The 16,146-nt window shown below is 44.5% G+C and overlaps 1 protein-coding gene across 6 annotated transcripts in view; it reads right to left on the minus strand.

Moving 5' to 3' along the window:
- Window positions 1-16,146, minus strand: part of LOC140207501 (uncharacterized) — a 52,102-nt gene that overhangs the window by 11,433 nt on the left and 24,523 nt on the right. For 3 of the 6 annotated variants that reach the window (XM_072276064.1, XM_072276038.1, XM_072276029.1), the window contains 4 exons: window positions 13,939-14,060; window positions 11,636-11,755; window positions 5,423-5,529; window positions 2,796-2,986 (listed from right to left, as the gene is read on the minus strand). In XM_072276064.1, coding sequence (XP_072132165.1) covers window positions 2,796-2,986; window positions 5,423-5,529; window positions 11,636-11,755; window positions 13,939-14,060 — 540 coding nt within the window. The remainder of the gene's footprint in view (window positions 1-2,795; window positions 2,987-5,422; window positions 5,530-11,635; window positions 11,756-13,938; window positions 14,061-16,146) is intronic. The other 3 variants (XM_072276035.1, XM_072276056.1, XM_072276048.1) reach the window with 3 other exon arrangements.

Raw genomic sequence — 16,146 nt, forward strand, 5'->3', positions numbered from 1 at the left:
ACCAGGGTGTAAAGCACAGTAGTACACGTAACGTACAATAACTTATGCAGGCAAGGATAAAATCTACAGATGAATCACACCTAAATAACAAACTGAAGTGTCTTAATATTAAATATTGTAAGGTACAGAACAGATTATCTCGTGACACTTCGAATACAATGTAGCCGGGAGTTCAGAAGCTGAATAGCCTGGGGGAAGAAATTGTTTCTTATCCTGACTGTTCATGTTTTTATGCATCAGAGTCTCCTGCCTGATGGTAGAAAGTCAAAGAGGATGCTGGATGGATGTGTGGGGTCCTTAATAATACTAAGGTCCCTGCTTGTGCAGTGCTCCTGATAGATGTCCACAATGGATGGTAGGGAGACCCATATGATCCTCTCAGCTGGTCTCACGGCCCTTTGTAGTGACTTCTAGTCCACGCACGACTGCTCCCATACCAGATGGAGATGCAACTTGTCAGGATGCTGTCTTGTCAGTTAAGATGGGGGGCTGGGAGTCTTGCTTGCCTCAATCTTCTTAGGAAGTGGAGGCACTACTGTGCCCTCTTGTTCTGGGGGTGATATTAAGGGACCAGGTGAGATCATCCATCAGGAATTTGGTGCACTTAACTCTCTCTACAGAGGAGCCACATATTTGTAGGTGGGGATGGTTTGTCTGCACTTTCCTGAAGGCCACTATGATTTCCTTTGTCTTCTCCACACTCAGGCTTAGGTTGTTCCTCTCACAGCTATCCACCAACTGCTCCACTTCCCCTCTATACTTTGTTTCGTCATCATTCTTGATAAGGCCAACCAGTGTTGTGCATTCTGCAACCTTGATGACACGGTTTGAGCTGGATCCTGCGACACAGTCATTTGTCAGCAGTGAGCTGAGTACACAGACTTGGGGAGCAATACCAAGGAATTGACTGTGGACTTCAGGAAGGGGAAGTCGGGAGATCACTCACCAGTCCTCATCGAGGGGACCAGTTTCAAGTTCCTGCGTGTGGACGGGCCTAACACATTGATGCAATCATGAAGAAGGTTCACCAGGAGTTTGAGGAGAATTAGTAGGTCACGAAAAAATTCTTACTGATGTTTGATGGAGGGCATTGACTGGTTGTATTGCAGCCTGGTACAGAGGATCCAATGTGCAAGAGGTTGCAGAGGGTTTCAGACTCAGCCAGTTTCATTATGGGCACAGCCCTCCCCACCATCGGGGGCATCTTCAGATAGCAGCATCCATCATCACAGGCCCTGACCACCCAGAACATGCCCTCTTCTCATTGGTTAGGAGATACAGAAGCTTGAAGACACGCACTGAACATTTTGACCTGAAACATCAACTTCTTCCACTGCACCATCAAAATTCTAAACGGTTCGTGAACACCACCACAATAGTCCTCTTTTGCACTATTTATTTTTTGTAACATAGTAATTTTTATGCTTGCACTATATTGCTGCCACAAAATAACAAGTATCCTAACGTATTTTAGCAATAATAAATCTGATTCTCTTTCTGTAAACGAGGTTCTCTGGTCTGTAAGTGAATGGGAGTTCCCAGTGAGTGAGAAGGCGGACAGAAGAGTTGTGAAATGAGGACAGCATCTGCTGAGTAGTTCATGTTGGACACCTGTGGGAGAGATGATGCTCTGGAATAACTGAGGCACGGTTCACTTAACAAGGCCCAGGCAACAAGGTGAATAGCAACAGAAACACGCACTGTAGCTGGTACACGTTTCTGTTGCTATTGATGAATCCTCCAATGAACTTGCCAGTTTAAAACACAAGAGATTCAGAGTAACACTCACAAAATGCCGGAGGAACTCAGCAGGCCAGGCAGCATCTATGGAGAGGAATAAACTGTTGACATTTTGGGCCGAGACATCAACTGTTTATTCCTCTCCGTAGATATGACCTGCTGAGTTCCTCCAGCATTTTGTCTGGGCAGTTTTAAACTGTGCTTTCCCTTTGGCAGATATGGTACATCACCTCTTTGTCCCACTTCCTCTCCTCATCACTATAAAGTTTTACTGAAGGCGGGAAGTGTAAAAGGCTCGAGAGAAGGGGCCGACGTGAGCGGGTCAGACCTGAGAACTCATTAGAAAACTTGGCAATATTGTGGTTATTTCCCTCCAGTTCATTGAACAGTTGAGGCAAATATTAAATCCTGCAGTACCCCACCTTTCGATGCTTAGCTCCCAAAAATGATCCATTTATTCCTTCTTGTGTAAGTGCGTTGGTGGGTAGGGGTACGGGGAGGAAAGGGGCGTGATTTGTTGTTCTGTTGTTGCTAGTGGTGCTCTGTGTTGTTGTGTTCTGCTGAGCACTGTGGCATGGCTTGCTATGTTGGTGTCAGAATGTGTGACGATACTTGTAGGCTGACCTCAGAATACACTTAAATTGTGTGGATCATTAATACAAATTACGCATTTCACTGTATGTTTCGATGTACATGCGATAAAGCAAAATTAACCTGCATTTGATTCTGGGCCGTACCCTCCAAATATCCGGACCTGCCTCTCGTTTTTTTTGCATGACCTTACTTTCCATTTTTCTATTTTCTATTCATGATTTATAATTTAAATTTTTAATATTTACTATTGATTTGTAATCCAGGGAGCAGGAAGCGCAGAATCAAACATCGCTGTGATGATTGTACGTTCTAGTATCAATTGTTTGGCGACAGTAAAGTATAAATAATCTTGACCTAGAACTGTGTCATGGAAAAGAAGGGGAGTTTCAAAAATCCGATCTATAGGTGACTTTATTTCATCCAGCAAGAAAAGAAATAACTTCATCTGGTCTTCCCAGTACCTGTAGGTTTGTAGCTGAGAGCCTGCGCAATTACCGCTGTGGGAGAACTGGGATCTGCCAGGGTGGGTACTTGGAAACCATTTTTCATCTCTCCCTCCTTCTCCAGAGAGCCAACCCGGTTCACAGCTCTTTGATCCTCCTCAGGCCTGCTGGGTGCAACCGCAGAGCGACAGGTCATCGAGTCATAGAGGCTACAGCATAAAAACAGGCCCTTCAGCCCATCTAGTCCATGTTGAACTGTTCTACCCAATCCCATTGACCTGCATTAGACCCGCTTCCATATCCCTCTCATCAAAACTTCTCTTAAATATTGTAAACAAAGGCACACACTCAACGTTTCAGGAACAGCTTCTTCCCATCTGCCATCAGATTTCTGAATGGGCAATGAACTTGTGAACAATTCCTCGGTATCGTTTCCTTTTTTTTCCACTATTTATTTAATGTATTTTTTGTATATACTTCTTATTGTAATTCATATTTTTATTACTATGTATTGTAATGCACTGCTGCCGCAGAACAACAAATCTCATGACATATACCGGTGATATGAAATCTGAAGCTGTGTCTACCACATCAGCTGGCAGCTCGTTCTACACTCGCACCACCCTCAGTACCCCCTCAGGCTCCCCTTAAATATTTCACCTTTCACTCCTAACCTATCTCCTCTAGTTCTAGTTTCACCGAACCTCAGTGGAAAAAGCCAGCTTGCATTTCCCCTAACTATACCCCTCATAATTTTGCATAAGTCTATCATTCTCCTACACTCCAGTGAGATCACTTCAAATTCGAACACAAGCCAAGTTAACAGAGGGGAGGAGTTGGAGACTTTGAAACCACTGTCCGAGGATACGAAGGGATCCCACAATCTACGTTGTGCCATCTTCCTGCTATGACATTCGGGCAGGAGGTACAGAAACTTCAAGTCCCACATCACCGGGTTCAAGAACAGCTACTTCCCTTCAACCATCAGGTTCTTGAACTGACCTGCACAACTCTAACCCTCTCTCAGCACTATGAACCACCTCATGCACTGCCATGCACTCGTCTGTGTTTTTCTTTGTGCTGTATTGTTTTGCACATTCACTGTCTTCTTTAATTAATGTCCTGTACCTGGCTTGCGATGCTGCTGTAGGCAAGTGTTTCATTGTACCCACACCTGACTGTGTTCATGCACATGTCAATGAACTCGACTTGACCTGACCTCAGATGCCATTTGGATTGGAGACGTGGAGGGTGAGTGCACGAAATTCTCTCAGACAGAAAACAGATGAGACAAGGCATAGGAACCTGGGTTCAATTCTGCCGCTGCCTGTAAGGAGTTTGTACGTTTTCACCATGACCTAAAAAAAGTAATGGATATGACCCAGTTCCTCACTGGTAAAGTCCTTCCCACCATTGAGCACATCTACGTGGAGTGCTGTCACAGGAAAGCAGCATTCATCATCGAGGTCACCAGGTTCAGGAACAGTTATTAGCCCTCAGGCATCAGGCTCTTGAACCAGACGAGATAACTTCACTCACCCCCATCATAAACTGTTCCCACAACTTATGGACTCATTCTTAAGGACTCTTCATTTCATTTTCTCAATACTTATTGCTTATGTATTTATTATTATTATATTTCTTTTGTATTTGCAGTTTGTCGATCATTTATCTGCCTTGTTGGGTGCGGTCTTTCATTGATTCTATTATGATTCTTGGATGAAAAAGAATCTCAGGGTTTTATATGGTGACATATATGTACTTTGATAACAAATTTACTTTGAACCTCCGGGTGTTCCAGTTTCCAAAGGCATATGGGTTAGTAGGTTAATTGGTCACATGGGTGTAATTGGGTGGTGCGGGCTCATTGGGCTGGAAGAGCCTGTTAACCTGCAGTATTTCTAAACAAATAAATTGATTAATAAACGCATTCTGAGAAGACAGAGATATACTTAATACTGAGGATCAAGGGTGTTGGGAAAAGGAGGGAATTAGAGGCTGCAGTGAGTGACCAGTGACAATTTGTTTAGATAGGATTCCTGGTCTCTATGTTTTTTAAAATATAGAGGAATGTTGCTGGGTTCTTACTTATTGGTGTGGGGAAGGGGGATGGAGAAAAGATCTGGGTGCAAACTTGGGATGTTGGGATACCTGAGGCAGGAGGAAGATGTGTGCCTGAAGAATATGAGTTAAGTATGAGGGATTTGGAGATATAGAGACAAAGGTGAGCAATATGGAGATGGAGAGGTGTGATATAGAGTCATAGACAGCACCAGTACAGGCCCTTCGGCCCAACCAATCCACACCAGCCATGCTGCCCACCTATTTGATGCATGTCCTGCTCAGCCCGGCCCCAGCCCCTCCACATTCCTATCCAAGTGCTTCTTAATTGTTAGGCTTTCAATTGTACCTGCCTCAACCATTTCCTCTGGTAGCTCGTTCCATTTACTGACCACCCTCTGGTTCAAATTGTTGTCCCCCAGGTTCTTATTAAATCTCTCCCTTTTCACCTTAAACCTCTCCTTATTGCTTTATTAGTTGCCTTCCGTTAGTTTTTAAAAGCTTCCCGCCCGGCTAATCCCAATTTCCTACATTCCTGTGGAAGGCAGCTTCGCCCAGTTACAGGTAAAACCTCTCCCACTTACTGAAGAACTTGTTTTCGATGACACTCCTGCCCTTTTCTACATCCATGCGTCACAGGGACTGGGCCGCTCAATGGGTTGGTTCGCAGGAAATTTCCAGGTAAATACTTCTGTGAGGAGCAGATCGTTAGAAGGAAGTCAGATCAGAAAAATCAGAAATACTAAAAAAAACGTACAACACTAAAGTTATAACATTACTGCTTTGAGAGAACATAATCGGGAAATTTCCGGGAGTGCACATAATGGATGATCTCACCTGATCCCTCAACACCATCTTTTTAGTCAAGAAATCCTGTATGGCATTTCCACTTTATTAGGAGACTGGGGCTAGTGAGGGTCCCCACCCTCATTTTAACCAATTTTTACTGGAGCACCTTTGGGAGTGTCCCAACTATCTGCATTACTGACAAGTACAGGTATTGTAAAGCATCTGAAAGCAAGTTGACTGAAAGCAAGGGCTGCTGAGGGGATCATTGGGGTATCCCTTCCACCCATCAGAGATATTTATCAGGAGTGCTGTGTATGCAGCATCCTTAGCATTCATGATAGGTCAGATAGCCAAGTCCTGCTCCAATTCCTTACATTCTTATGTAAATATAAAATTATGACAGCCACAGACAGGGTAGATAATCAGAATCTTTAAGGGTAAGGGTATGGAAAATAAGAGGATAAAGATGAGAGGACGAGAGGACGGAGTTTTAAAGAGGGATAAATGTTTCACACAGCGGGTGACTGATAGCTGGAATGTGAGATGGTAGAACTACAGTGCAATGAGAATCAGTTTGGGTGGAGCTAAGAAGTGGTGAGAATAGAAAAGATTGAATGGGGTTATTCGCTGGCTCCCAGAGAGCAGATGTAATAATGAGAATATCCGAATGTCGAAATATTTTACCGCTCCTTCACTGTCATTGGGTCCAAATGCTGGAACTCTCTCTACACTCACACCTCAGGGACTGTGGCAGTTCGAGGGTGCAGAGATTTATGAAGATGCTGTCAGGACTTGAGGGCCTGAATTACAGGGAAAAGTTGGGCAGGCTGGGACATGGAAATTAATGGGTGACCTTGTGGAGGGGTATAGATGCAAACAGGGAGAAGTTGGGCAGGCTGGGACATGGAAATTAATGGGTGACCTTGTGGAGGGGTATAGATGCAAACAGGGAGAAGTTGGGCAGGCTGGGACATGGAAATTAATGGGTGACCTTGTGGAGGGGTATAGATGCAAACAGGGAGAAGTTGGGCAGGCTGGGACATGGAAATTAATGGGTGACCTTGTGGAGGGGTATAGATGCAAACACGAGGAAATTTGCAGACGCTGGAATTTCAAGCAACACACATCAAAGTTGCTGGCGAACGCAGCAGGCCGGGCAGCATCTCCAGGAAGAGGTACAGTCCACGTTTCGGGCCAAGACCGTTCGTCAGGACTAACTGAAGGAAGAGTTAGTAACAGATTTGAAAGTGGGAGGGGGAGGGGGAGATCCGAAATGATAGGAGAATACAGGAGGGGGAGGGATGGAGCCAAGAGCTGGACAGGTGATTTGCAAAAGGGATATGAGAGGATCATGGGACAGGAGGCCTAGGGAGAAAGAAAAGGGGAAGGGGGGAAAATGTCCAGAGGATGGGCGAGGGGTATAGTGAGAGGACAGAGGGAGAAAAAGGAGAGAGAGAAAAACAATGTGTGTGTATAAATAAATAAATAATGGGGTACGAGGGAGAGGTGGGGCATTAGCGGAAGTTTGAGAAGTCAATTTTAATGCCATCAGGTTGGAGGCTACCCAGACGGAATATAAGGTGTTGTTCCTCCAACCTGAGTGTGGCTTCATCTTTACAGTAGAGGAGGCCGTGGATAGACATATCAGAATGGGAATGGGATGTGGAATTAAAATGTGTGGCTACTGGGTGATCCTGCTTACTCTGGTGGACAGATAATGTATAGATATACATTATATCTAGATATGATATATAAATATACATTATATTAGATAATGTGATTGTACACACTCTTTCCCCCAGAAACTGTGAGGGCATAGGTGAAAGGTGAAAGATTTAAAAGGGACTCGAGGATCAACTTCACTCAGAGGATGGTGCGTAGATGGAATGATCTCCAATGAGATGGAAGATGGTTGTGGCAGGAACAATAGCAACATTCAAAAGGCATTTGTATAAGTTGATGCATTAAAAAAGGTTTAGAGGGATATGAGCCAAATGCAGGCAAATGGGATTAACTTGGTGGGCACCATGTTTGGCATGGACATGTCGGGCTGAATGGTCTTGTTGCCATGTTGCATTACTGATATTCAGTCCCATTTCCTGCTCCACCCCAATATCTCTCGATTTCGTCAGGTCTGCCCTGAGCACATGCATTAGGGAGGTGGTGGGGGAAGGGATTTCCAGGATTCTGATAAGATGGTGGCGTGCTTGGATGCAGCAGTTTCTACAGGGCCAATCAAAGGTGCTATTGTCTTTTTTAAACTTTCTTTTTAATGATCCAAAACCCAGCTGGACGTTCAGAATTTAAAGTACTGCAAGTCTACTCCATCAGCAAGTTGCTAGTTGGTGGAGAAACTGAAGAATCTGGACTCTGTGTGAATCGTGCTGCTGCCTGTGTCAGAGAGGCATCGGAGGAGTCGGAGCATGAAGGCGATGTGAACTCTAACAGCGGGTGATCGCCTTAGTTATTTTTCTTGTGATTGAAAGACCCTGTTGGACATTATTAATCTGGAATGCTGCAAGTCCCATTCACGGTTTATTGGCAGAAGGCATGGGAGCTGTGTGGCTACGTTCGTAGCAAGGACACAGAGTGATGAGTCAGAATTGTTAATAAGATGGGCAACAAATTAATGGAATGCGTACAATGTACTAAGGAACCAACGAACAAATGTTCGATCCCAACCTCTGGTATTGCTTACCTGTGTACAGAGTTTGCACATCCTCCCTGTGCCCTCATCGGTTTTCCCAGGGTTCCCATTCCCTCTCATGACCCAACCACATACGAGGTTGATCAGTTAACTGGCCTCTGTAAATTTCTCCCCTGGTATGTGGGTAAGGGGTAGAATCGGGGGGAGTTGATGGAGATGTGGGGAATATAAAGTGGGGATCGGTGTAAATGGTTGGTTGGTGGTTGGCATGAACTTGTTTCCATGTTGTACAATGCTATGACCATAAAAAGGCTGTCTGCGATTTTGTTTTATTGTAGAAGGGAGTTATGATAGAACTTTACATTGCATATATTTATTTTTAATTTTTTTCTATTTATTGAAATACAGCATAGAATAGGCCCTTCCAGCCCTTCTGCCCATCAATCCTCCGATTTAATCCTAGCCTAATCACAGGACAGTTTACAATGACCAACCTTTGGACTGTGGGAAGAAACCGGAGCACCTGGAGGAAACCCACACGGTCACAGGGAGAACATGCAAACTCCTTACATGCAGTGGCTGGAATTAAATCCGGGTTGCAGGTACCACAAAAATTAATTGTGAAACAGCCAAGGTCTAAGGGAAAAGTTGGCTGTGGACATTTGGAAAATACATAAAAAAGAGCAATATGGATAGGCAATGGAAATAATTCACAATTCATGAATCTGAAAATAATCTCTCCAAGGTACAAAATCCCATTAGGAAAAGTAGTCTGACTGTGATGCTGAGAGATAGAAAGTAGTGATTAAATCAAGAGGCTTTTAACATTATCAAAAATAGCAAGTGCCTGAGGTTTAGGAGCATTTCAGAATCTGTTGAAGCAGGAGCAAGGAATTATTAAATTTAAGTAAGATGATATATGAGATTAATCTGGCAAGAACCATAAAGATAGTAAGGGCTTCTGTAGGGGAGGGTGAGCAGCTTCAAGTTCCTGTGTGTCACCTCTTATAGATCTATTCTCGGCCTGGCACATTGATGTAATCCTGAAGAAGGGGCGCCAGCATCTCTACTTTCTTAGAAGTTTGAGGAGATTCAACATCTCTGGCCTCTTCGCCCTTCCTTTACAGTCCTGATGAAGGGTCTTGAGATGAAGCGTTGACTGCTCATTCCCCTCCATTGATGCCACCTCACCAGCTGAGTTCCTCCAGTGTTTTGAGTACGTCGCTCTAGATTTCCAGCCTCTGCAGAATATCTTGTGTTTAAAACTTCTGCTGAGGTACAGTGGAAAGCATTCTGACTGGTTGTTTCACGGCCTGCTGAAGGAACTCTAAAGCACAGGAACATAAGAGGACACAGTGAGTTCCATCTTGGGTACATCTCTCCCTACCATTGAGGACTTCCACAAGAAGTGATGTCTTAGAAAGGTGACATCCATCATCAGGGACCCCCACCACCTGCACCATGCCGTTTTCTTGATGCTGCCATCAGGCAGAAAGTACAGGAACCTGAAGGTCTAACCTCAAGGTTCAATGATTGCCTCTTCCCCACTTCCATGAGGTTCTTGAACTGACCTGAAAAACTCAAGCACTACCTTGGAATATAGTCCTGTACTCCTTTCCCTCCTTGCACCTTCTTGTTCTGGCTTCATCCCGATTTCTTTCAAGCCCTGATCAAGAGCCTTGGCCTGAAACATTGATTGTTTATTCGTTTCTGACCTGCTGAGTTCCTGTGGCATTTTGTGTGTGTTGCTCTGGATTTTCAGCATCTGCACAATCTCCTTCTCTGGAAGATGGTTCCTTATATCTACTATCCTCTGTGTGCAGGCATCTATCAATCTACCTCCCTGTCTCTCACACTCACACACTTGCAAAATTCTGCGCAGTTCCGCCAGTTCTGCTGTAGGGAGGATATATAGGCTTTGAGAGGGTGCAGAGTAGGTTTACCATGATGCTGTCTAGATTAGAAGATATGTCCTGGAGAAGCTGTATTGCATACATGCCTTCATCTGTAGAGGCAGAGTATAAAATTCAGGAAGTCACTATGCAGCTGATCATGACAAACTTGATGATGAAAGCCCTGATGAAAATTGAGTTAAGCCGTACTTGGAGTATTGTGTGCAGTACAGGTCACCCCATTACCCTAAGGATGTGGAAGCTTTGCAGAGGGTGTACAAGAGGTTTAGAAGAACAAAGAACAGGAACAGGCCCTTCGGTCCACAATGTTGTGCGAACCAGCTAAAGTGCAAATCAAAAACCCCCCAACCATTAATCCCTCCGACCTACACAATGTCTATATCCTTCCAGCTTCCTTACATCCATGTGACTAAACGTCTCTTAGAAGCATCTAATGTATTTGCCTCTGCCGCCATACCAGGTAGTGCATTCTAAACATCTACCACTCTCTGAGTAAAAAATTTACCCCTTCCACCCCCTTCGAACCTACCCCCTCTCACCTTCAATGCACCTCTGGTATTAGATATATCAACCCTGGGAAGCAGATATTGCCTGTCTACTCCACTTACGCCTCTCATAATCTGATAAACCTCGATCAGATCTCCCCTCAGCCACCGTCTCTCCAGAGAAAATAACCCAAGTTTACCCAGCCTCTCATGATAATACATGCCCTCTAAATCAGGCAGCATCCCAGTTAACTTCTTCTGCACTCTCTCCAAAGCCTCAACCTCTCTTCTATAATAGGACAACCAGAACCGTACACAATATCTCAGATGTGGCCTAACTGAAGTTTTATAGAGTTGCAACATAACCTTTTGACTTTTGAACTCAGTGCCTTGACTAATGAAAGCAAGCATTCCACAAGCCCTCTTACCCACCTTTTTGACCTGTGTAGTCACTTTCAAGGAGTGATGAATTTGGATCCCAAGATCTCTCTGCTCAGCAACACTGTTAAGTAACAGTATACGGTCTCTTTGCATTTGGTCCACTAAAGTACAACACCTCATATTTATCTGGGTTAAACTCCACCTGCCACTTCTCTGCCCATATCTGCAACTGATCTATATCATGCTGTATTCTTCACCAGTCTTCTATGCTATCCACAACTCCACCAGTCTTGGTATCATCCACAAACCCACCTACATTTTCATCCAGGATGCTGCCTGGATTATAGGGCATCAGCTATAAGGAGAGGCTGGTTGATTTTCTCTGGTGCATCAGGGACTGAGGGGAGATACTACAATGATGGCTTATATTTCCATGGGTTCATATCTGAGGGCTGGTACAAGTAAATAAAGTTATGAGATGCATAGATAGGGTAGACAGTCAGCTGGTGTCAACACTTATCAAAGGTGGAGGAAGTGTTGGATGGATATGCACAACCAGTATAGTCTGTGTGAATCACTTACCAAAGGCATAGCAGGACGGATGCCCCCGGCGTGGGGGAAAGCACTGTTCAGAGAAAGTTTATACTGAATGGCATCTGCCAGCTTGTTCACAATCCTTTCCTGGGCTGAGCCAGTGGGTTCCTGGAAGAGATGATCCACAGAGGAGAACCAGCATTAATGTCATGTGTCAGATTCACAAAAATCTGATCTGCAGCACTTCAGATTTCTACTACAGGCTGAATTATCCTCACAGTTGCATCCAAATCTGACCACTGCACTACAATATTCTAATTGTGTTCTTTCTTGTTAAAGTTGTGTAAAATCTATGTTTTTCTTGTGAATGTTGTGCATCTGATGCTATGTGCTTGTGATGCTGCGCAAGTCAGTTTTTAATTGTACCTGTACAATCGACTTTGTATCTGACTATAAGCTTGACTTTGATTTTAGTACTTGAATACAGTGTAATGCATCAATTTTACATCAGTCCAAATATGTGCTGGGGGCAGGCCACAAATGTCACTGTGTTTCCAGCACAAAACATAGCATGGTTTGTATCACTGGTGCTGTAAAGCATTAACCTAGCTGCAACGCCACGACAGTGATGTCCAAGAGGCCATTGCACAGACAGCTGAACTTTCAGGGAATGGAGGGGTGTTGATCATGTACAGGCAGAAGGGACTAGTTTAATTTGTTCAACACAGACATGGTGGGCTGAAGGGTTCTGCTCCTGTGCTGTACCGTTCCATGTTCTTTAATGTATACGAGGAGGAAACTTACAATTATTATCGCACTAATGTGGGGGAGGGACACACAAGCTCCAGAGAGACAGTACAGAGGGTCACGATTGAACCTGGGCCACCTGAGCAGCTGATAGCTCTACTAACCATGCTGCTGAGCTTGCTGAAGGCCCATATGTGATCTAAAGGATGAGAATATGAACAAGATCCAGGATCTTCCTGCTCCTTGTTCCTCAGTACCATTCCAAGGGAGATTCATCACCATTTCCATCATTAGGGACCTTCACCATCTGGGGTGTGATCTCATCATCTTTACATCCATCCTCAGGGATTCCCCCCCCCACCCCCAATCTCGGTCATGCTCTCATCGTCATTATATCCATCATCAGAGCCACGCCCTCTTCTCGATGGAGCCATCAGGCAGGAGGTTCAGGAGCCTGAAGACCCACACTCCATGGTTCAACCAAGTGGGCAGTTTCTTCCCCACTGCCATCAGGCTCTTGAACCCATGTGAAAAACCTTAATTCCTGGACCATAAACTGGACCGGTTAAAGAACACGGAGGCTGTCTACAAGAAGGGTCAGAGCCATCTCTATTTCCTGAGGAGACTGAGGTCCTTTAACATCTGCCGGACAATGCTGAGGATGTTCTACGAGTCTGTGGTGGCCAGTGCGATCATGTTTGCTGTTGTGTGCTGGGGCAGCGTGCTGGGGCAGCAGGCTGAGGGTAGCAGACACCAACAGAATCAACAAACTCATTCGTAAGGCCAGTGATGTTGTGGGGATGGAACTGGACTCTCTCACGGTGGTGTCTGAAAAGAGGATGCTGTCCCAAGTTGCATGCCATCTTGGACAATGTCTCCCATCCACTACATAATGTACTGGTTGGGCACAGGAGTACATTCAGCCAGAGACTCATTCCACCGAGATGGAACACAGAGCATCATAGGAAGTCACTCCTGCCTGTGGCCGTCAAACTTTACAACTCCTCCCTTGGAGGGTCAGACATCCTGAGCCAATAGGCTGGTCCTGGACTTATTTCCTGGCATAATTTACATATTACTATTTAACTATTATGGTTTTATTACTATTTAATTATTTATGGTGCAGCTGTAACGAAAACCAATTTCCCCCGGGATCAATGAAGTATGACTATGACTATGACTATATTTCTCTCAGTATGCACTTTAAGAAACTCTGGATTGATACATTGATACATGGATGATAAAAAAATGAAGGGCCATGTCGGAGGGAAAAGTTAGATGGATCAACACAACAACATGGGTGCAAGCCTGTACTGAGCAGTAGAGTTCTACGTTCTACGTAATAATGTTGCTGAGTTTATTGTTGTTTTGTGGAAGTTCTGAATATATATGCTAGATTAAGTCAATTTAAGTTTATGTAATCTATGTCATGTCTGTAATGTACTGTGCTGCTGCTGCAAAAAGCAAATATTCATGGCATTTATACCCTGCGGCTGTGTGTCCAGGACGATAAACCTGGTTTTGGCAATAAACTTGAACTTGAGATTTACCTTGAGTCACCGGACCTTGGAAAGTGCTAGATTTGAAGCAAGCTATGGAGGTACCTGCGACTTGGCCAGAGCAGATAAAGCCTGTTTGTAGTAGTGCGTGGCCTTCTCAGGGTCTCCCAGGCGGAACTTAGCAGCTCCCAAGCCTTCACAAGCCTGCCACTGTCCATGAGAATCACCTGCACTTGGAACAAGAGGGGAAAGGGAAGCAATAAATTATGGAAGTAGCTATATCAAAGCCATTATCAGACTGTGGGTCCCCTTGCTCCTCATCTGCCCTGTGCTCATAACACCTGAAGGCTTGATTTGTTTTCTTATTGCCACATGTGCAGTGGAAAACTTTTGCCTTGCATGTCACCCATACAGTTCGTTTCATTATTGGATAGATTTTTACATAGTAGGGGAATTAAGGGTTGTGGGGAAAAGGCAGGTAGGTGGAGATGAGCCTGTGGCCAAATCAGCCATGATCTTGTTGAATAGTGGAGCAGGCTCAATGGGCCAGATGGCCGACTCCTGCTCCTATTTCTTATGTTCTTGTTGTAACAGTGTATTGAGTTAGTATTAGGGAAAATGCAGAATGAAGTGTAGCAGCTACAGAGAAAGTGCAGTGCAGACAGACAATAAGGAGCAAGATTATAACGAGGTAGATTGTGAGCTCAAGAGTCTATCTCATTGTACTAGGGAATCATTCTATCAGTGGGATAGATGTGTGGTGGTAAGTTTACAACACTTCTCCGTGCTGGTACTTTGAAAGTGCTAGCCACTTGGTCTGTGTCTCTACTACCTTTTACTTTGCCTGACCTTTATCTGTGTCATTTTTTAAAGCACATGCCACTCTTAATGGATGCACAGGTAATATCCAAATGATGCTCTGTATAAAGAAATACACCTCTCTCTTTTTTTTTTTAACACAGAGCACGGAAGGTTCTGTAATGCAAGGCCAGGGCTGTTGGTGCAGGAAATACAATGGAGATGGTTAAGAGGCTCTTAGAAACATACACTGGCAATGGAGGTATATGTGGGCAGAAGGGATTACTTAGTTAGCTATTTCATTACTAGTTTAATTATTGTGGACTGAAAGGCCTGTTTCTGTACTGTACTGTTCTAAGATTATTTTCCACTAAATCAGGGGTTTACAACCTGGGGTCCACAGACCCTTTGGTTAACGATAGGGGTTCATGGTATAAAAGAGTAGATAGCTGTTATTCGCATCTCATTGTCATTGTAGACCCACACGACACAGAACAAAGGCTCCTTAGCCCACTATGTCCAATTGATCATCAAGAACCCTTATTTGATCAGTCCCCAGTTCCCAGCTCTCCCTACCTCTGTGATTCAAGTGTTTAAATCTCTGCCTCTACCACCCCCTCAGGCAGTGTGTTCCAGATTCCAACCCCACCTCTGGGGGATATTAAATTTCTGTGCAGATCTCCTCAAAAGCTATTATTTTCTGCTTAAACCCATGCCCTCTGGTCTTAGACATCTCTGCCACAGAGAAAAGTTTCCCACCACCTACCCAGTCTATACTCCTTATCATTTTGTACATATTTTCAAATCCAATCCAGCCTCTTGAACTTGGAGGAAAATAGACACAACTTCTCCTATCTGTCCTTGTAACTGAATCACTCTGTCCCAGGCAACGTCCTGGAGAATCTCCTCTGTAGCCTCTCCAGTGGAAACACACACCTCCTATAGTCTGGTGACCAGAACTGCACACAGTGCTCCAGCTGTGGCCTGACCAATGGTTTCTAAAGTTGGACCATAACCGCCCTGCTCCTGTATTCTGTGCCCTGGCTAATGAAGAAAAGTATCTCGTATGCTCTCTTCACCACTGCATCAACTTGTGCTGCCATCTTCAGAGGTTCTTGGACCAAGGTCTTACTATTCCTCAGTACTGCCTCGGGTCCTGACATACACTGTGTACATCTTATCCTTATTAGACACTTAAAGCACACCACCTTGCACTTAGCGGCGTGAAGATAAAGGTTAGCTTTATTTGTCACACCTACATTGAAGCATCAAAACATACATACAGTGAAATGCATCAATGACCAACCAGGTCCGATTGTGTGGGGCAGCCTGAAAGTGTCACCACCCTTCTGGCACATCTTGGAATGTGGGAGGAAACCAGAGCACCCAGAGGAAACCCATGCAGCCACGGGGATAATGTACAAAGTCCTTATATATAGCAACAGGAATTGAACCCTGATCTTCTGATCACTGGCACTGTTAAGTGTTAAGCTAACCGTTACACTACCTTGCCAC

This window comes from Mobula birostris, chromosome 2 (genome assembly GCF_030028105.1).
Source record: "Mobula birostris isolate sMobBir1 chromosome 2, sMobBir1.hap1, whole genome shotgun sequence".
NCBI lineage: Eukaryota > Metazoa > Chordata > Chondrichthyes > Myliobatiformes > Myliobatidae > Mobula > Mobula birostris.